This window comes from Varroa destructor, unplaced genomic scaffold (genome assembly GCF_002443255.2).
Source record: "Varroa destructor unplaced genomic scaffold, Vdes_3.0 BEIS01000003.1, whole genome shotgun sequence".
In the NCBI taxonomy this organism is placed as follows: Eukaryota; Metazoa; Arthropoda; class Arachnida; order Mesostigmata; family Varroidae; genus Varroa; species Varroa destructor.
Genome location: NW_019211456.1, coordinates 8,355,855 through 8,376,510, shown reverse-complemented (window position 1 = coordinate 8,376,510; position 20,656 = coordinate 8,355,855). Strand labels below are relative to the sequence as shown.

General features: G+C 42.2%; 2 protein-coding genes and 1 long non-coding RNA gene across 7 annotated transcripts in view; 1 reads left to right on the top strand and 2 right to left on the bottom strand.

Annotated features, from left to right (window-relative positions):
• Positions 1-831: 831 nt before the first annotated feature.
• Positions 832-6,336, bottom strand: LOC147756476 (uncharacterized). Its single transcript, XR_015324429.1, has 3 exons — positions 6,205-6,336; positions 5,695-5,889; positions 832-1,841 (listed from the first exon to the last, which is right to left on the bottom strand). It is a non-coding gene; the product is annotated as an uncharacterized LOC147756476 (long non-coding RNA).
• LOC111247962 (sodium-dependent phosphate transporter 1-A-like) lies at positions 1,883-14,008 on the top strand. 5 transcript variants are annotated; one of them, XM_086984442.1, is made up of 5 exons: positions 1,883-2,581; positions 9,649-10,103; positions 10,285-11,448; positions 11,812-11,910; positions 12,639-14,008. In XM_086984442.1, exons 2-5 carry the CDS (start codon positions 9,891-9,893, stop codon positions 12,789-12,791), a joined length of 1,629 nt encoding a protein of 542 aa, XP_086840568.1. In that variant the 5' UTR covers positions 1,883-2,581; positions 9,649-9,890; the 3' UTR covers positions 12,792-14,008. The 5 variants fall into 5 exon arrangements, with proteins under 5 accessions (XP_086840568.1, XP_022655310.1, XP_086840570.1 ...); XM_022799575.2 differs by lacking the exon at positions 1,883-2,581 and adding an exon at positions 6,578-6,787; XM_086984441.1 differs by lacking the exon at positions 1,883-2,581 and adding an exon at positions 8,884-9,121.
• The window catches only part of LOC111247964 (beta-1,3-galactosyltransferase 5-like), an 89,733-nt gene continuing 82,325 nt past the window's right edge, over positions 13,249-20,656 (bottom strand). Inside the window, exons 10-11 of the mRNA XM_086984460.1 lie at positions 15,270-15,394; positions 13,249-14,714 (exon numbers count right to left, since the gene is read on the bottom strand). Of these exons, the coding sequence (XP_086840586.1) occupies positions 15,352-15,394 (43 nt within the window). The 3' untranslated portion in view covers positions 13,249-14,714; positions 15,270-15,351. The remainder of the gene's footprint in view (positions 14,715-15,269; positions 15,395-20,656) is intronic.

The window sequence follows — 20,656 nt, the reverse complement described above, 5'->3', positions numbered from 1 at the left end:
ACACAAATTCCTCTGGCACTTGAAACGGTGAATAGTCAGCCATAAGCGAACTTCACGCGTGCTTTGCTATTGGACACATTGTATCTTATCTGTGCGGAGGTAAAAGGCAGGTCATACTTACTTAATAAAGGCAATACCGAATAGCGACCAATGATTTTCTATTAGTTATAACTTGATAGCTTTTTTTTTCATACAGCTCAAGGCCAGTCTGTCATGCACGAAACGCACTCGTTCACAAAGCACAATCTGCATGCTGATGATATATATACATATATATATATATATATATAAGCGCGGACGATGCCGGTGGCTATCTTCAATATTGTTGCGGCGTTGGTTTCAAACATCGAAAATGAAGAGGGGGTCTGCTACCGTTGAACTTAATTTATATTAGGTTCTGTGGAAAAAAAAGCCTTTTCCCTAAAAAAATATTTTTCCCTCAAAAGAAGAAGTATTTGACCAGTTAGCTCTATTTTCCGCGTAAACCTCACCTGGATAATTCTCTGGCGACCCACAAAACCAACCCAGTTATACCGCTTTAAAAAATTGTATTGGTTCCAATAATGAAGCAAACAGATAGAGGTTTTTAGTGATATATGATATAGATCGAGTAAAGCCGTTAGCTGACGGTTGATTCATCAGGAAACCTCAAACGCTTGATCACCCTGTCAAACTCGTCTTGCATAAATCGTTGCCAATAATATGTTTTTTTTTTCTTTATTCACACCACTTATGTAGCGTTGTACTGTGAATTCGCTAATAATTTATTATTATTATTATTATTATTATTATTATTACTATTATGTAGTGTGTGTCTGTAGTTGACGGGACGTAAACTCCAGGCAGACACCCCTTCTACTCTTCTTTGACGATGCAGTCAGTTAAGGCCTAGAGCCTCTAGCTTATGTATCATCAAATATATAGCGTAATGGCGATACCAACAACGAGACAAGCAGAGAAAGCTATTGACAATAGTATATATAGCGGTCAGTGCACTAAAAATCGGTTAGTAATTATCTCTAGAGAAAAACACTCCTACGCGTTCTACTTTTTGTTCAGTGCGCAAATGCCTAATTGATGTGTTGCTTTCTCCGTTCTTTTTAGAACTCGGAGAAATTTTTAGCCATACTTCCGTTCCCAGTGTTACCAATATGTTTCATTTCTCCGACTAACAAAGGACGCTTTTCCTATTTGTTATTGTTCTAACTTAAGTGTTTTATTTAGCTTATACTGTAGATAGTCCTACAAGTTATTCGGTACGAAAAAACCATCATATAACTAGATCATAAAAAAGAAAACGCGTTGTTGACAAGTTCGAACGACAAGCTGTTTGTCTCGTCCTGCTTCTCGTCTTGATGTAGTGCACGAACAATACGGGTGTGTGTGTCGGTTGCCGCTCTGATGGACGTGTTCAATATCGCTTTGCCGCCAAGATATTTGTGGCAGACCTATGACAATATGTTATTTTAGCCTTCTGCCGATTCAGATACTGCCTAAACGTTTCTGGACACATGTCTTCTGTAAGCCTAGACTAAAGCCAAGAAAGCGGCCTGGCTGATCGAGGCCTACTCGAATCAGTATGACTGTTGCTTACAGTTTGCCCAGTAGTGCTGACTCAAACGTGGCTGCCTGCTGCTTCATGGTGTGCGTGGTTCTCGTGGCAGAGAGCGAAAAGTTCCCGACATTGTGGTACGCTGTGGGCAGGCGCTGCTTGCTTGCCGAGTCCGATCTCTGTGGTGCAGCGCCAAGCGGCGGCGACGGCTGCCGCTGCCGCCGCTGTAACCGAAGCAGCGGAGGCAAGGCATCTGCCTGCCATGGCGCGCCCTCTGTAGTACCGCCACCTAGTCCATAGACCGCAAACAGACTATAGACGAGTTAGTTAGCTAGCAAAAGCCAATAGGTGACGTCCGAAAATAGCCGAGAGAGAGAGATAGATAGATAGATAGAGAGAGAGAGAGAGAGAGAGGGAGGGAGGGAGAGAGAGACGCTAGGAGAAATAGGCGGTCGATAGACTTTCATAAAAGTCATTTCCGCAAAATTCATGAAGGTGAACGTGATGCAGTAAATGACTGTGTGCATAGGTGCGCGTATGCATACCTGCGTGTGTGTAACTGTCTAAAGAATCTGAATCGATTGCTTCCTGCGGTTTCTGTTGGGCCGGCTCGTGTGAAAAACCATTGAACTCCCACAGGCTGATTGTTGCTAGCAGTGCACGTTATTTAATCTGCTGACGGCTATCGAATAAAGTAGGACTACTTCTTTGATCTCATGAAGTGCCTAACGATCAAGCGCGGTTATAAATGCGTAGCCGAAATTTTGATAGTGCAAGAAGCCAGTGCGTAAAACTTAGCTGAATGGATTGTAGTAGTACAACTTAGTAGGACCAGAAGCAGAGTCCAGTGAAAATTGGCATGGAGAGCTACAGGTTGTAGTAACGATAAGTACTGCCAACAGATACACAGGATTACTACCTAATCTGCGTTCTCAAAGGGAGCCAAGATAAGATCGACGAAAGCGTGGGCGACGTAGCCAAAGTGCCCTTTCGATGCATTACTTTACTACTTACGACTTTACTGACTTGGTAAGCATGGTTAGCCGTGTTCGATGTAGGCCAAAATGAGGACTTTTTAGCCACGGACCAGTTCCTTTGACCTGCATTGGTGTATGGCATCTATGACTACTGCACCCATGGGACCGGCCAATGATGTTTTCCCTATTTATATTATAGTAAACAGTATGTGGAGGTTCAGATGCAAATCCGTAGTTTTATGCACAAGCAGTTTAAAGCAGCTGCCAATAGAGCTACCTAAGAAGTGCTGACCGTATTTATTAACACGGATAACTGGAATGATGAGTAGAGAAAGTCTTCAGTCAGTATGAGTTATAAGTTCCAATGTCTAATACCACATCAGTACACCTAGTTTACATCAAAGTATAGGACATTTCCATACACTAGATATACTGTTTAAATTTCTGCTGCTTAGAATTGGCTCCAGCATCCCTACGGCTTCGTTATTCTATTTTGTTGTTATACAACAAACTCAAAACATGTTACCTTGTATTTGGTCTTTTTTTTACCCATTTTTTTTTAATAGATTGGAGACCGTCAATTAAAGTCTAGTGAATTCATCGGCGCAGTAGGGGCAACGATGTACCCGTGCCCCATTTTTCGTTATAACAACAGTCTTATTTAGACGGGGCGTTGATAGTACGTGATTATGTAGTTTGTCCTACATGTGTCACAAACAAAACGGCAGGGTCGATAGCCAACGATCACTCAGAGGCCATCCCTCTTCTGGGCATAGTGCGATAATAATGCTGCCTATGGTGACGCTAAGTGAATCCCTGAACTTACAGAAGTACTGTTATTGGCTACTAACGCTGCTAAATACCAAGTTAATTGGCTTCCCAGTTAATTGTTTTCCATGACGCCATTTGTAATCACTTGCAAATCAGACCGGATATGGCTAGACCAGAACATTTGTTTCGGTTAGATAATAGCCTTAGAGCCCTACGATTAATTACGTTTGTCGAAATAAGAGCTGATTTGTCCCGAACAAGTTAACCTTCAGAATCACTTTGGGCTAATTCTTCGAAGACTCGCGAGAAGGACCTTCTTGGATACCTTTATGGTCTCTTCAACAAAGCTTGGTAACGGTCTCAGCAGCTTCTGTATGTAGTAAGCTTTTAAGAATTGTTATTGACTACAGATAAATGAGTTATATTGATGTATAAAGACGATATACGATGTAAGCTCATCGAAATGTAACAGTATCTTTAATGATGTTCAGCAAATCAAATCTAGAGCTGAATCGAACGTCTCCTCACTTCTAGACATAACTAAATGTCGTGCACAGATTATTTTGTCCCACGATTTGTATTGATTCGGCACGAGCGTACACATGCGGCACATGGCGGGGTCTTGCCTAATGAAGCAGTATACAAACAGTGAAAAGAACACTTGAAATTGGTAGTAGTGTGAACTAATGCTGTGTTAATTTACTGTTAAACAACTGGAAATTTCGTCTCAACAACTGTTTCACTTGCCAGACGACGCAGCCGCCTGTGAATCGATAGTAGCGATCATAATATTGCGTTTGATGCAGTTTCCGCTGAAGCCGAAATAGGCACCTCTGCAACACAGTTTTCCTTACGACAATGGCTGCATACGTTTGTTAGCTTTTGAAGCTATCGAACCGCCATATTTTGCTATTCGTTTTAATTGTATTGTATGGATGCTTCTTCCAAAAAACTATTACAGAGGGTAAAAAAATCCGTCTATTTATGGGTAAAATTACGACTCGATGCACGAAACTCAGAAATACGATGTAAGCAATTCGTGAGTCTCCAGCACGCTCGTTGGGTGGGTGTGACCCATCTGAATAGAGCTGGAGGAATAGTCTATGAATTTTAAAAAAAATTCTTTAGTGCAGGTAAATAGCACTCGTTTTATAAAATGTAGAAGACATATAATAATAATATAACGCTATAATGCTGACGATTGAACGTTAGTTGGTCGTTTGTGGGTACGCACAATGTCGAGGTGGTAGCAGTCGCAGCAGGCGTATTAGACGGGGATAGATTAAGAAAATCTAAATGCCGATTACCAATAATATCACCGAGAAAGGCCGTGTCAAGTTTCTGCGAAACTGTTATTATAACTTATTTACGTTTCCGAGCATGTCACAGTAAAGAAATTCCCAAACGTTCAATAGAAGTCATCTGGTCTACATGCGCACGTAGTGTTTGTATGAGATAAACAATGTCTAATCATTACATTTATCATATGGGGTTGTGATGGCTTTTTTTTCTTTTTTTTTTTTGAAAAACGCTCTTTAAGAGGCACTTAGTTCAGAGGCGACTCAGCAGTTGCTCTTTTTGCAACTTGAACGAGAAATTCGTCATTGTCATAATCAGCTTTCCAGTTAATACGGCACTATTAATTATCCGTTTCATCCATTTTCTATTCGTTATTCTACCGATCTTGTTTTTTGAAGAAAACCCTTAGTTAAATGTCGACCGACCCGGATGTAAAGATACGGCGGGCAGGCTCGACTGTCGATTTACATCAGCCCATCTCGACACGTGTTATTTAGCACGTGGCCTCGACCACTGCGGCGATTACCGCTATCATTATCGTCACAGCTACAGCTGCCACGATAATATTGATCCGTGTTTTTGCTTAGAAAGTCCGTTCGCTAAGACGATAATGGACTTGTAAACGTAATACCAATGAAGGGCCTCATCGGTTTTCCAGCCGATATTCGACAGCTTCACCAAAAAAATCAGCGGCCCCTCTTTGCAGAGCTCTACGAAGGCGGAGCCATCTAATCGAACGTTCAGGGGCGAACTTACAGGACGTCAAAACGTTTCTCGATATGGTGTGTCGGGTTTCTGGTGAGAAGGGCAAAGCGAAACACTTTGTACCTGCCTAGGTTGCGAGACAAACTCTTTGCAGATCAAAGTTTTTTGACCGCCTTCAGCAACTTAACCCTTATATATGAGGGTTATGTAAGATAGTGTTCGATCGGACAAGTAAGACTATCCAAGGTTATGTCAAATGTATTCCTCATTTTTTAGATATATAGAATATGGAATTGATATATGAATTTGCAGGGGCTGTCTTTTAAAAAATCAATACAGAGTTTTTTTTTTCATTGTACAACCCTGTGCTGTAGTTTCTTCAAAACCCACCTGTGTGTTTGCTTGCTTGCTAAAGCTCTTATTTGATAGTCGTCTATGTTCTTCATGTAAAATTCTGCTGTGAATGGCCGACGTTTTCGACACTTCTTCATACATAAACTCTGTCGAACCCAAATTTCCCCTGTGGATAGGCCAGGATTTCGCAGTCCTATCGTTCTAGGGCGTGTTGTATACTATCAAATGTTGCTGCAAAGTCAAGTACGGATTGTTGTCCTATTTAGTAAAAGAATTCAATTATATTGCGTTAAATTGTATATGGAGTTGTTACCATTCTTTTTACTAGCCTCAGTCTTATCTTTTCAGATAGTTCCATTTTGACATTGAATGAATCTATTATCAGTCTTTCCTTTGACCTACAGCTTATATTGATATAATTCGATACAAAGAACGAATCCATTTGTATATTAGGTAACATGATGAAAACAAAAAAAAAATGCAAAAACAAACATTCCCTCAAACGTTGCCGAAATCTGAGGTTTGAAGCTGATACGGTAATGGTACCTTTCTAGATGATTCTGTTGAGTAATACGCACACAGATGATTCTTATCGCGCACCGATTCTTGATTTTAAATATCACGTTATTTTATATGTTATTCAAATGAGACATTTTGATATTCCGCGGTTTATTTTCTATTATGTTTGAGGTGCGACGACAATGAAACTTAATTCATTTCGGAGGAACAAACGGCAAACGCGTATTATCGTTTTTCACGTTAGGGAAGCAACGATGCGCACGTATTTACGGCATCGTCAGAACTGCTATTGCCTTGAAAAGACACGATGCCATTATTTTCAAACGAATAGAGTGCACTTCGCCGTAATCTAGGAATGGGTTTTGACAAGTCACTGGGTCTGAAAGACACTCTCTCGATTTTGTCTCGCTTCCTCAGGTAAAATGTTGTCGCGAGAGTCGGTTGCTAACGCAATAGGAAGTGCTGGCATCAGGTGCGTTAGAAGTCTTATGGAGTATGCTGTGATTCCGGCCAATACCGCTCCCAGTAACGCTTGAAGAGCTACTCTGCCCGGGCTCGATGTAGAGCTTCTAATATAACATAGAGGGACTGGGCCAATGTGCGGATGAAGGTACGTCATAGTATGAGTGATTAAGGTCCCGCCTCGTAGCCCAGCCAAGGTAGTGTTCTTATGCATGCATTCGCAGCATGTGGGCGTCCCATTATAATCCCAGAGCTGAAAATGGAAGGAACCACGGGCTGCTGGCTCCGCTGAACAGTACATAGGATGCTTTCAGTGTTACTATTGAGGATCTGTTTACAAGTCTGGCGGGCGAAAGATTTTGATACTGTCGTCGTTTTTATGGCATTCGATGGCGTCCAGCTAGTCCATTGAAGTGAAATGGATTTTAAATCGGCCAACTCAGCTTTCTACTAGCTTATCGGCTTTGTATCGTTTCGAATTTTGCTGTTACTGGATAAAGTTTGTTGCACTGGGTACCGAGCATTGCTTAGTATTCGGCTGCTATCTTAGTCCTTACCTTCAGCGAAAATCTATGCCTAGATATGTTATTAGAATGTTTGTGAAAAAGAAACATTTGCTTGCTACGCATTGTATAAACAAAAGCGGAAAAATTATCATAACATGTCCTAAATGACGCCTGTGGGAGAGTTATACAGATTAAACCGAACAAATGTACCTTCATTTGAATTATCTTAAATAAATTCCGCGAAGTATGTTTAGAGTAATTGTTCTCATACGCGTATCTGCTCAAGAACTTTGCCTTTTTTCTGCTGGTCCAAGAAACCTACCCGACATGTCCGAGCAACCTTCCTTTTCAGATTCTTCGTAATGTCATCGATCGAACATAGAATATTTTATATTCATTGACTCAGAAGTAGCAACAACTGTATCACTACCAGCCAAATGTCCATTATTATTTATTTCTGTGAGTGGGTAGTTGGAACTCTATGCCCACCCTTCTCGCGGCATTTATCCTATTAGAAATCTATCGTTCCGCCAGCTGCTATCGATTACTCAGTCTTCTTGAAGCTGTATAGGTGTAGTATAGTGCTTTTTTTCCAAGTCCACCATTTTACACGTTCTTTCCAATAACGTAATTTAGCTTTGGTCGCCTCTTTGCATATTACGGTGACATCCACGCTCTCCAACAACCGGTTTCGTCGTCTCCGGCAACGTAATTCGCCTATATCATCGCTGGTAACGGTCAGCGGTGGCCCATCACTGCTGTTGTCGTACTGCACACAGTACGGCTGTAAGGCAAATTCACGTAACGCAAACTGGAGACAAGCTCGTTGCCTAGAGGGTTACTAGCAAGGGAGAACCCGTGTTTTGATCTGGCCTATAGGCGACGTCTACGCCGCAATGGCCTCCGTTATTTTTGCGTTGGCGTGCGGGAATACACTGTCGTGTGGTTGTTTTTTGGTGCTCGCGGCTGTTGTCCTGCCGTTTACGTTTCATATTTGCCGCGTTCTTTTCGTTGCTGATTTCAGCCTGGCATTAGATATTCTAACTCATCAATAGTTTTGTTATGTCAGCACTTTGTCTGGCTGAACATTGTTGCTGTACGCCACCACGCAAGTTGACTAGATAATTAGAAGCTTAGTGGACTGATACACGGCTCGTTCCTAGTAAATTAGGCCTCAACGGTAGCTCAATGGTGAGCATAATGTCGCCATACCAATTTCGGCACGTCACACAGTGGCCAACAACGGTAAAAACGTCTTTATGAGAGTTCTTCCCTCTGACGTCCTATCATCGTTGCTACTGCCGCAGAAAACATCTCTTAGTAGATCGCGGACGTGGTGCGCGGTACTATCTACATGGAAAGACAAAAAATTATCTTCGCGTTTTACAGGATTCGAGCCTACGCGTCGAGTTGACGTCCCGAAGATCTTGAGATAATTGCGTTACATAAAAGTGCCTTTTGTTTGCCGACCATATGTTGCTGAAAGCTTTGCTAGAAGACACGGATTAGTTGTTGAGCTGTGTACTCTTTACTTGATTCCTCTGGTTCGTTTCATCTTCTGTACGAAGTCAGCAAGCATCCGTTGGTGGCAATGGTCTGACGTTACGTGGCCATCCTGGTCTGTGGCAAAATGTAGCGTTAGGGACCTTCACTCTTGCCGATACGTCGTTCTTTCTCTACGACTTTCCACACCCGTTCATTTCTCTCACTTTCGTGGATCTCGTCCAGCGATGGCCACATAGTTGTTGGTCGCTTCTTATTATGTTGCTATGGTGATAGCGGTGCGGAAGCGAGAAATAAAAGATTGGCTGTTTGTGTTCTGGCTGCTGGGTGCAGCTGCCGTCGCTGCTGCTGCTGCTACTGCTGCTGCTGCTGCTGCTAGTGATTAGCTACGTATCTGTGCGTTACATTGAACAACAATCTGTGCCGGTATCCTCACGTGCATAGCGGCGGCTTTCTTCAATTGTGCATTCCATGTATGTGATAAAGATGTTCATGTAGTACATACACACTTTTGGTAGCTTTTAGTGCGTCAGTGTATGATCATTGTATGCATCTGGCCGCGTCTATTGGTCATTGGGTCGCTAGCTTTTTGTCATAGCCGGGTCGACCGGTTTTTGTTCTACTGCCGGTTCCATCTCAGTCTTCAGCACAGGTGCGCCTATAAAAACAGAACGAGGTTAGGAAGTCCACTGGTATTACGAGCCAATCATGGTTATTCGTCTGAGATATAATGGACGAACTATCAGGTTTAGCTCGTACCAAGTCGAGGTAGCGAGTATTTCGGGGGTGTGCTAAATGTGGACGAAGTGCGATTAAGAGTAAGCCGCCGTCCATGCCCTGGCATATTTTACCTGTAGCTTCGATGAAAGAGAGACAGTTGACGAAAATCCGCGTTCAAGCGGAACACGGATTCTCGTCTAATCTTTCATCTCAATTCTCTAAGCAAAATATTAATTTCTACTACACGTTTGGTGTTTCATCGTGTCCTACGATGTTTCAGATACCGATACCCCATTAAATTTCGCCATGCCGCATCCCAAGCGATTCTCCGAGGAGCTCTATTTGCCTGAGCGCGTATTGTAGCAACGCGCCCCCTATCATCGCCCACGAATGTGGCTTTTCATCGTCTGGAAGAAGACTGGGCGCGGAAGACCACAACGGAGCGTTTGATTTTACTTCAGATTCATTATACTCTTAATTTACGTTGATCGGTCAGAACCTCGCGATCTAGTCCGCTTTACAATGATTGAGTCGTCTGCAGACTTTTCGACTGAGGTACTTTGGATCGTCGTCCTTGGCTTTATCGTTTCCTTTTTCCTGGCGTTTGGAGTTGGTGCTAATGATGTAGCTAACTCATTCGGTACTTCTGTGGGTGCTAAGGTCCTGACCCTGCGTCAGGCGTGCATTTTAGCTACTATCTGCGAGACAGCGGGAGCTATTCTTATCGGCTATAAGGTTGGTATTGTCTTGTTAAAATAGAATTAATCGATTTCTGGAATTTATTAAGCGAAGTGATGAACTATGAAGTTCTGTCTTAATCGGCTGTCCCTATGGGGACAAACAGCCGACGAGCCAACAGTTTTGTTTGCATTGTAGTTTTGTAATCCCGCTCTATTTTTTTCTGTCGTGATTGCAGGTATCGGATACAGTTAGAAAAGGCATATTTGATGTGGAGATGTATGCGGATGATTCAAAAAATCTAATGCTAGGGAATCTAGCCGCGTTGTTTGGTTCTGCATGTTGGACTATTCTCGCGACGTCTCTATCACTGCCCATCTCCGGAACGCATTCGATTGTCGGTGCCGTTGTGGGTTTTTCACTCGTAGCCAAAGGTCTGAATGGTATCAACTGGTCAGGTCTAGGTAAAATCGTCGTTTCGTGGTTCGTATCACCGCTCCTGTCAGGGGTTTTTTCCGCATTAATCTTTTACTCGATCAAAGAGCTCATCCTCAACAAGCGAAACCTACTCGACTGTGGACTCAGGTCGCTGCCAGCTTTTTATGCGTTTACCGTATTTATTAATGTGTTCTCCGTTCTTCATGACGGGCCACGGGTGTTACATTTCCATTTAATTCCACTCTGGGCTGTATGCACACTGTCCGTAACAACAGCGGTAATTGTCGCATTGTGTATATGGTGCTTCTTCGTCCCGTATTTAAGGGCCAATATCGTCAGCAAGATCGTTTCACCCGTACCTGGTTCGGATAAAAACGGCTCAGCCGTGAAGGAATCAATCTGTCTAGAGGCTGTAGCTAGCCTCGACCATAACCAAGAGACGATTACTTCTATTAATTCTTTACAGTCGACTTGCTCTTCGACAGTGAATACGCCAATTAAAACCTACGGAAGTAGGCCACCACTACCATTTGTTACGCAGGTCAGCTTGAGTCCAGAAGGGGTAGATAGACAGAATATGCGCAGGAAACGTTGCCATACGGGTTGTGATCGTTGCAAGCGGCGCTCGTTGGCGAGCCTCGAAGTTGCCATTCTCGAGAGCAAACCCCGACCCGGCCGCCCAGAAGAACCGCTTAAACCTGAAGAGCCTCCTGAAGCAGTAGAACTTTTCTCATTTCTTCAGGTCTTAACCGCCATATTTGGGTCCTTTGCGCACGGTGGAAACGACGTGTCAAATGCAATCGGTCCCCTTGTCGCTCTATTCATAATCTACAACGAGGGTTCAGTTGCCCAAAAGGCTGAAACACCTATATGGATTTTACTCTATGGTGGAATTGGAATCAGCATTGGATTATGGGTTTGGGGCCGTAAGGTCATTCAAACAATTGGAGAGGACTTGACAAAGGCAAGTTATGTTATATTATGTAACTTATAATTCACCATTAACAAATTTGGTTAACTGCATTAGCAGTTGTTAGATCCCAGTTAACTGTATGAGACTCTATACGCACAGGACTTTGACATCTGCGACCACTTGCGAAGTTAAAGCCGTAGGTCCTAAGGTCTTTTGCCACTTATTTTTCAAGTCAGTGTTTCGTGAATATTGATTGATTTGCTTAGTGTCATCGATTTATATGTAGTTTAGATTGATTTGAAAAAAGAGACGCCCGTATGCTTGAGATTTTGCATCTAGCCAGCTTATTTTTTGGATGAAAAAATAATAGCAAATTATGCGTTTTTACACTCTATCTCGAACTCTATTTTACAGGTTACGCCTTCTAATGGTTTCTCAATCGAGATTGGTGCTGCTTTTACAGTACTTCTGGCATCCAAAATTGGTATTCCCATATCAACAACGCACTGCAAGGTATATTTTTAATCTCTTGAACGGCAGACATCGCAAGACGCTTTTTGCATGTCGCCTGCATTGGTATTGACATGCCGAATGACAGGGCATACTGCATAAAATCGCGAGCGATTCAGAAGGCACGATAAAGCTAAGCCTATAACCTTTGATTTTCGTCGATTGTTTAGCAGACACTCCTTTAATAGGACTTTAACCTCTCATCATGTACACCAAGGGACAAAGTATACATAGGCCAAGCCGGCCTCTCTTGAACACTGGCACGCGTCACTGAATACCTATGGATGGCCAGAAATAAACCGATAGATATTGTTCGAAAACATCTTGTTAAGATACAGTCATCAGCGTGTTGTTTCCAGCTACAAACCAGATTTTAGGCAATTGTTACTGTTTTTTGTTTTCTGAGCCGATCAGGCATCTGTTTGCTGGCCGCTTTGTGTCAGACCATGCCCCTTCATTTAAAGGATGTGTGTTAGCTGGTCGAGTTTACTGGTTCAGTGAATAGGTCTGCTTGCCGTGTTCTTTTAAATTTTGCTAGACCCTAGGATGGAACAACTTTGAAGGAACAAGTTGGATATGGCTATAGCGCACGCTAGCTGAACGACTTACTAATTTTTCTTTTGCTTGTGTGTTTATCTTTCATTTGCTAGCTAGGAATGGCGTTAACAGATGCAAGGTAACCTTACCTAATGAATATTTTTCTGCTGTTGTTCTAACTTGTCGTGTTTCAGGTGGGTTCGATCGTGTTTGTGGGCTGGGTGAAATCTGCAAGCGCTGTAGACTGGCGGTTATTTCGTGGCATCGTAGCTGCCTGGGTGTTTACTCTACCCATCGCCGGAGGGCTCAGTGCTGCCATAATGGCTTTACTCATGCACGTCACCTAAATTTCACCACAATCTGTACTTACCGCTTGTTTCGTCCAAATCTGACTTCAGTGCAAAAATGCCACTCGTGTTTACTATAATAAAAAAGAAACACGTTTATTAGATTCGTTGAGGGCTGTAGGCTTTCATGCAGATCTCGGTAAAAATTGTTGTTCTAATATCAATTGGCCGCGCAGGGTGTCTAAAGCATAATCCGGGCTTTCTAAAAGCATTTGCAGTACACATTGATAGCCTCACTATATGGACTAACAAAAACAAACGCGAGTCTTCGAAAGTGCGATAATTAACATTGGACAATGCAGAAATATACAATCAATAATTACTAGATTCAGATCAGAGTTATCCTGCGTATCGAGGCGAAGTGTCCACCTATAAAAAAAAAGGAGGGCAATAGGGGAAGCGAAGATCAACTGACCAACCCAGACCAATTATGTTCTAGATAGAATACATAATGGCATAAATGTTACTTACTGAAACGCAACAGGACCGAACCGGTAAACGCTGTAATGGAGCTGTTTGTCAGAGGCAGGTTTGGGAGTCACGACGCTACACGTCAGTACCACGTAGGGTTTACGACTGTTGCGACTCATACGTATTATTTTATGTACTCATAAGAAAGACCATATATGTAACAGATCGCATCAGTAATATAGTTGTATTGTGAGGCTTCCCGTTTCTGGTGCTGAGTGTGTGGTGGCATTGGCCCGATAGGATCAACAGTCGACCGAAGATAATTACAGCGATAGCAACCGCCTTCTTATGACGGATATTTTTTTTTATGTAAATAGCTTTAGAAGGCAGAATGAGCCTTATTATCACGTATTTTACAGAACAACAAGGATCTGGCGGCAGCCGAGGAGGCTCGCGTCCACATACATGCTTTGGTGTATTTGGCCGGCTCTATTCAACAAAAAAAGAAAAATTATTTCGTACATTAACTTTTATGTCATTTCACGTTACCATCTTCCGATCCTGGATCGGTAATAATTGTGTGCTAATCCTAAATACTAAATAATACAGCTGTTCGTTCGTAAAGTTATAGATGCAAGTACCATAAACATTTAAGTATTTTACCTTATAAAATTCATTTTATATTATCAATTAACTCTCAAGGAAATTCTAAATTGAGCCCGAAAAGAACTGTGTGTGTATGTGTCGGTATAGGACAATGCGTTATTACCGTAAAATAAACAGGTCACTGAGTTGATCGGTTGAAATGTGGCATTTTTTCATTTGTTTACTTTATTATTATTATGTAAGCTTCGGTGAGTTAAAGGCCAGTGCTTTTTTCCTCCAGCTCTGCTATCACCGACCAGCGGGCAGCCATGCACTGTGTATGTGTGCCTTTGAACGTCAATACTGGTACAGAGCTGACTAGCGAAGCGGGGCTGAAACATAGGCTGACTGACCAACCGGTTACTGCTATATATAGTGGTTCATCATCAGTCTCGACCACTACTCGGATAGTCATCACATATTTGTTATTACTGAAAGGTTATGCCAACTCGCCCTATACTGTTTCATTCGGATATGATAGAGACCGCAGTAGATGATTTTATCCACGGTTATCGTGTCTATTATTTTCCATTCTAAGTAACAGCCGATTAGAATGTATAGCAAAAATTTCCTATAGTTGGCCCACTCGAGTGAGATGTTGCCGTCGCCATCGTACAGAGGATATTTGAGACACGTTAAGATCCCTTAACCTCCCGCTAGACGTAGCGATGTCTGCCCGAACGCGTATGTACGCCTCTAGCGCTGAGTACAATGCGAGGGCGTAGGCCGAGAAGATCGTGTGATTTCAAATTTGAGCTTGCTGGATTCTGCCGTAATCGTTATGTAAGAGACACGCCATAGCCTTCTCTCCTTTACGTAAAGCGTTTTTCTTGGAAGCAATGCAGTCCGATGCTAGAGAGAAGTGACCTATATGGATAACATTGAAAAGCAAGAATCTTTTACAAATCGACATCGTAGAATGTTATTTAATTTTTGGGCAACAATATCACCAAACGTAGAAGCTGGTAGACACGCTTACGTGGCCGATCGTTTCCATCACTCAGTAGACCCAGTATCTTCTCGGTAACTTCAAAATGGGTATTTCTCGACTATACGTTTTATTGAAGAATACATGTGCTAGGTGCGAATGAAGGCTGCTTCCTGTTTTGCCGAAGCGTGTCAGAGCAAATCATGTAGATTCTTAAACAATACCACATCGCATGCGGCGACCACCAAGACATAAATTATTTGACAGCTTACAACGATTACTTAATTATGCTTTAGTTAAATAAAAGGTCGACGAGCAAATGGACTAGTAGGATGTTCTATTACTCCACTCGCTGGGAGCGAGGACCCCCGGGTGGTATTTAGTAATTTTTTCGACGTTGCTACATTAAATTTATGACTTGGTGTATGTCTACATTTAACTAACATAAATATCGTCATACATTTCGTCCGTTACATAGCTATGGTATATCATACCTGAAACCGCAGACGGACCGCGAGAATATTCTAGAGAATTTGGCTTGGGTCAAGTACCGTGCGACAAAGTATACATACGTAGCTAAGCCGGCCTCTCCTGAGCAGTGGTACGCGTCACTGGACACCTGTGGATGGCCAAAAATAAAGGCCATAAATAAACAAAAAGTTAATAAAATATTTTTTTAAGCTAAACACACAGTGATAAGAAGTAAGTACATTTAAGGACACGGTCGTATTGATGTTAAAATTTAACTATATATTGAAAGGGTACGAAGCCTAAGCTGGTAGTATAAAGGATTAATGAACAACATAACGACTGAATATAACGGTAATTATGAGAAACGTAATTACGTAACGGCTGCAAAAAACCACCTCATTCGTTACAGGAAATCAGAAAAAGTACAGCTGCTATATCTGCTTTCTAAACGATCTTAGATGTAAATTTCATTATATCAGACTGTCGTATGAATCATATTTTGCCCGAACAACTTCAATTAATAACATATTGAACGTTACTAGCGATGAGCCTGGTCCATTCTTCGGTCACATTTCTGCCAGGATGTATTTTTTAAATTTCCTAAAAATAAAAAGCTCATCCCTTCAGGGATGCGAAGAAGTGATGACCGTAAGGGGCAAGGTCTGGACTAGAAGCTGGCTGAGGCATAGTATTCCAATTGAGCTCCGTCAGTTTTTGGCCGAACCACTAAAAACGTGCGAAGCTGGGTGTTTTCATGACAAGCCATAACTCTTCCTTTATGCATGAGAGCGATAAACGGTCAGTAAACGGTTTATGCCGAAATAAGCAACCTGCTTACTTCAACTTAAGTTTTGGGCCAAGGTAAACGATTTGGTCGTACGAGGGAGGAGCACAGTATTGTCATCCTTGGATAAGGTCCGCTTCAAGGACGCTTTAACCATGACCTGCCCTGAGTAACATTATTGTAGATTATCCACTTTTCATCACTCGTCGCCGTCTACAAGAAAACGGTTGATCTTATCCAATTTTGGAAGGTGTCCCGTTTCGCACATATGGTCCATCGATTCGCGACGTACAGGAAACCCAGACGTCTGCTCAACTAACACGATCGCTGCTTGCTCTATAGCTCTGAGCAGCGGTGTTAGATGCTCCCGTGTTTTTTGCAGTCTGGCGAAAGCTCATACGTGGATTATGATCGAACACAATGAAACTATATATTGATGTCTCGACAGTCAAAGGATCGACCTGCATATGCCTCATCTTTGATGTTGATGTCACTGCTCGCGAAACGATCAAACTATTCCGTGACCGAGTCGGCTATAATAGTGGGTTTTTCGCACGAGTTTGGGTCGCATTTAGCTTTTTTTAGAAACAAACCATCAAAACCGATCCTACTATATACTATCTTCTAAGCTCTTAACTAAACGCGCCTTTTAAAATTTCCAGGTTTACTCTCCGAGTGAAAATTATGTGATTTTAAGCAGTCCCTAAAGATTTCATACTAAAGTTGAGGTTTCCGTTATTTTGTGGCAAACAAAGATCGATCTAGACCTCGACTCGATGCTGGGAATCTGATCTCTTTATTCTACTATGCCGTCACATTATAAAAACGATCTAATTAAACATATAGACGTGAAGCGAAGGCCGTGTTTCGTGACCTTCCTCAAGATTTTCCTATTAGCTTCAAGTTGGCATTTACAAACGTTTAAGCGTTCTGCTATCGCCCTGGTAGTGCTTGCTGTAATTGTCTGTCTTGTTGTGGCTAAGCGTGTATATGTAATAATTCATCTCGCTCGTATCTTCATTTGTTATTTACGTGTGTAAGAACAGCATGTTCGTATAATCTATGCCTGCCGATCTCTTCGTACCATCGTTGTATTGGGTGTCCTCTTTTGTTGCCACCACCACGCCTTGAAAATGGCTCGAAATGACGGCTTGTCTTTTCTAGAGTTGCTTTCGCTCCTACGGGTACCGTTGCCGCCTTGTTGAGACAATAATTCGAACAACGCATGACGCTGTTACCAAAAACCGTATCGGCGCAGTATAAGAATTCCCTACTAGCAACCCGAAGCTCTGAGGGTCAGTAACTCTGTGGATCGGTATGGACAAGATGTGACATTGATGCTGTTGTTGTTTGACGATCGACATGTTACGGTCGCGCGTCTGGCTCTATGACGTGTGACTTCACTGTGTGTACGGTAACGCCGCCGTACTGCAGGAGCAGAAGCATCAACGAATGTAGTCTCTATTGCAACTGCCTCGTTTTACCAGTCGTGTGCGAGCCTACCAATCTCTACCTGCGCCTGGCAGGCGTGCTAGATTATACAACTCGCTGCCCCATGCTTCTTTGTTTCTATACGGGGCTGTATAGCAAAAGAAAAAAAGCAACATCGAAAAATTCGCTTGACAACTATGTTATACGAAACCTAATGCTGTGCGAGGTAGACATCATACATATACACACATACATATAGGCTAGGCGGAGAATTGTGTAAAATTGACGTATGTTGCTTTTCAGCCCGTGCACGTATCTGCCTGGTAGTAGTAACGATAACTGATGGAACACGACAGAGGTCGTGGCCTTGTTATATCAGCATCGGTGTACGATACCCAAAGCGCAACGATGGTGATAATCTTTAGAGAACCGTTTTCAAGCGGACCGATCAGGATCAAAACGGCTCCTTCGCAATTTTTCTACAGGGGGCGCCCACGAAGGGTATTTATTCTGCGAAAAGGTCGTCGCGTGCTTAAGCAGACCTTCGAAAATTTGATGCGGTCGTCTGGCTACTAGCACATACAAGTGAAATAACAAAAATATAAGTTCTGTGCTTTGTAAAATGCATTCGCAAAAAGTATAATAGAAATATACTAAATCGTACAATATAGACGTACATAAAACACAACTGAATAAGAACAAAAATGCTGTTCTTACCAAAGATTTGAAGTTTAAGCCAGCTAGTTGAGCTACTGATTCTCCTATTCAAAACCGACGTTTTGCGATATATGATTTAAGATATTTAATATAATAAAGTATTTCTATTTTTGTGTAGATAGCGGATCTAAGGTAGACGAGCCTAATTTCGCTGCGCCAACATACAGCTTGAGCGGTGAGAAAAAAAAATACATTGCCTTTGCATGATAAATCATAACAAATGATTACTATCATTACGTCATTGAGTCCTACTCTCATTTGTCCGGACAAAGACGTTACAAAGAATACCGTACGTATTTTTGTATTTCCGTCAACATCTGTGCGATCTCAGATATGTTATGATAGATATGTTATCGAAGGCGATTCTTTGCTATAACGAAAAGGTAAAATATGAGATTAGAATGCCAAAACCTGTTTTCACGGACAAACTAATTTCTTACAGAAACGTAATGGTTTTGCTTTTTTAGAGATAGTTACGATAGGTTTTCTTTCTGAAGCAGTTTCACAGAATCTTCAGCTTGTTCTGTATTATGTTTTATAGACAAGAAGCAGAGTAAACCATGATATGCCAAATCTGAGCAGTTCATTGTATTGGATTCAATATATAAATTAATTGTAAAATTCACGCTTTGCTGACGGCTTTTTTGATCTTTAAAGCTCGTACTGTTACCAGCTGAGCTGAATCAAGATTGTAAGGTTATCTGTTGCGTGTAGTGCTGAAAACTGTGCATTGTCGCTTAGCTAAAAAAACGACAGTGAAAAACCTTATCTCTCGCCTTCTCATAATAAAACCAATGTTTTAAACACTTCGAACATTTCAACTTCCAGTTATTACTTCTTGTTACCAGTAATTTGCAAATGAATGTTGCCAAATTCCACTTTCCGACGCAGTCTCTGCGCTCATAAGCAACAAAGCATGCCCTGCACAAGCATAAGCTGAGCGACTTCCCAAACTGAGTTCGCTATTTGATGTGTTTTTATTGTCGCTTCATGATGAATGACACTTCAACGATTCTCTGTTCAGACATTCAGCACGCCAGCAGACGGGGCCGACGATGCGGGGCTGAAACCCCGGTTGGGGTTAACGCGACAGCCAGCATCGCTGTGGACCGCACTGGGCCTCAAGATCCCGACAGCCGAGTCTCGAGATCCGCTACACTCTCTTTAAATCAACAAAGTCAAACTTTTTTGATGCGTCGGGTCCTTCTGCCAGACAGTCTTGTAGTACAGATATTAACTTCACATATGGATTATCCTCTGCTGCTGTACTAATAATAATAATGGAAAAAGAACACCGATTGTGTCGTTCGAAGTATGTTTGCTAGAAACACTAAAGGCAAATTTTAACCACACAGAATCCCTTTGCTGGTTCCTGCTTGAAAAATTCCTCAGTAAATCTGAGCTCTTCTTCCCAAAAGCTATGTGCAAGCTTGTTTTTGATCCCCTGTTACATCTCGTTCTCTGCCGTTCCACAATCGTATTGCAACAATGCAGCTTCTCTGCGTTACTCCAAACTGTATTCTCTTGATTTGCTACGGCAAAGATGTTCCCCGCTTCGTTCGTCCTACACATTATAGCTTCCACCAAGTCACGCTATTTCACCGATTCCATCACTGCCACCAATTTGTATTTCTAATTCCGATTCTAGCTTTCATCTTTTGTTAGGCAAAACTGACTTTGTCGAGCTGTACGCCACGTCCTGAAGAATTAAAAAAAAAAAAAACTAGTTATTATAATATTTCATATTTTACATCTGGTACTTTAACCATTAGGCATCGCTTTGGACGATTGACTCTCGGCACACCACGGGGTGTTTTCCGGGGGGTGCCGAATCCGAACCCAGACCACTAATCGTAGATATCGGTTTGACTGTATATATACACATATATTACCAAGCAGATCAGCACAACTGTCGGTTCATACACCATGATCGATGCACGGAGGCGGCAAGCATAAGAATTATAAAATCGGCTTTTCCGTCTCGACAGTGCCGGTACTGTCGGAGTCTGTTACAATAGACAACCCTGCAGATTGATCTGCCCACTCTACTAAAACAGCACCAGCAATTGATCTTCCCTTTCGGAGATGGGTGTCCGTTTTCTGTGGTATATAAAAATTTAGGTAAGCCAGCCTCCTTCGCATGAAAGCGTTACTGCAACTCCTCCTCAAGGCTTTTTCACGTCTCCCGAGCACAGATCTTCAACTGATGTATATATATACACACACTAGAAAAGAATATAGTATATAAAATATAGCAAGCTAAAACGAAGCCTTTTTTTGCGATTGGCGACGCTTTACTCACGATCTGGTCCACAAATTTACTCCGCAAACGCTCGTACACCTTCTGATCCTCAATTTATCGCATGGGCTGTTTTTCATCGAACGCTACAGTAAGACTCTTCATGAGCCGTTGTATTAATTCTACCATTTCGATCATATCGACAGGCGTCGCACAACAGCTTCTACCGCTAAAGCGGA

Coding starts and splice junctions, on each gene's coding strand:
- LOC111247962 (XM_086984442.1), top strand. CDS start 9,891: ATGATTGAGTCGTCTGCAGACTTTTCGACTGAGGTACTTTGGATCGTC. Junction 10,104..10,284: donor CTATTCTTATCGGCTATAAG/GTTGGTATTGTC, acceptor TCGTGATTGCAG/GTATCGGATACAGTTAGAAA. Junction 11,449..11,811: donor TTGGAGAGGACTTGACAAAG/GCAAGTTATGTT, acceptor TCTATTTTACAG/GTTACGCCTTCTAATGGTTT.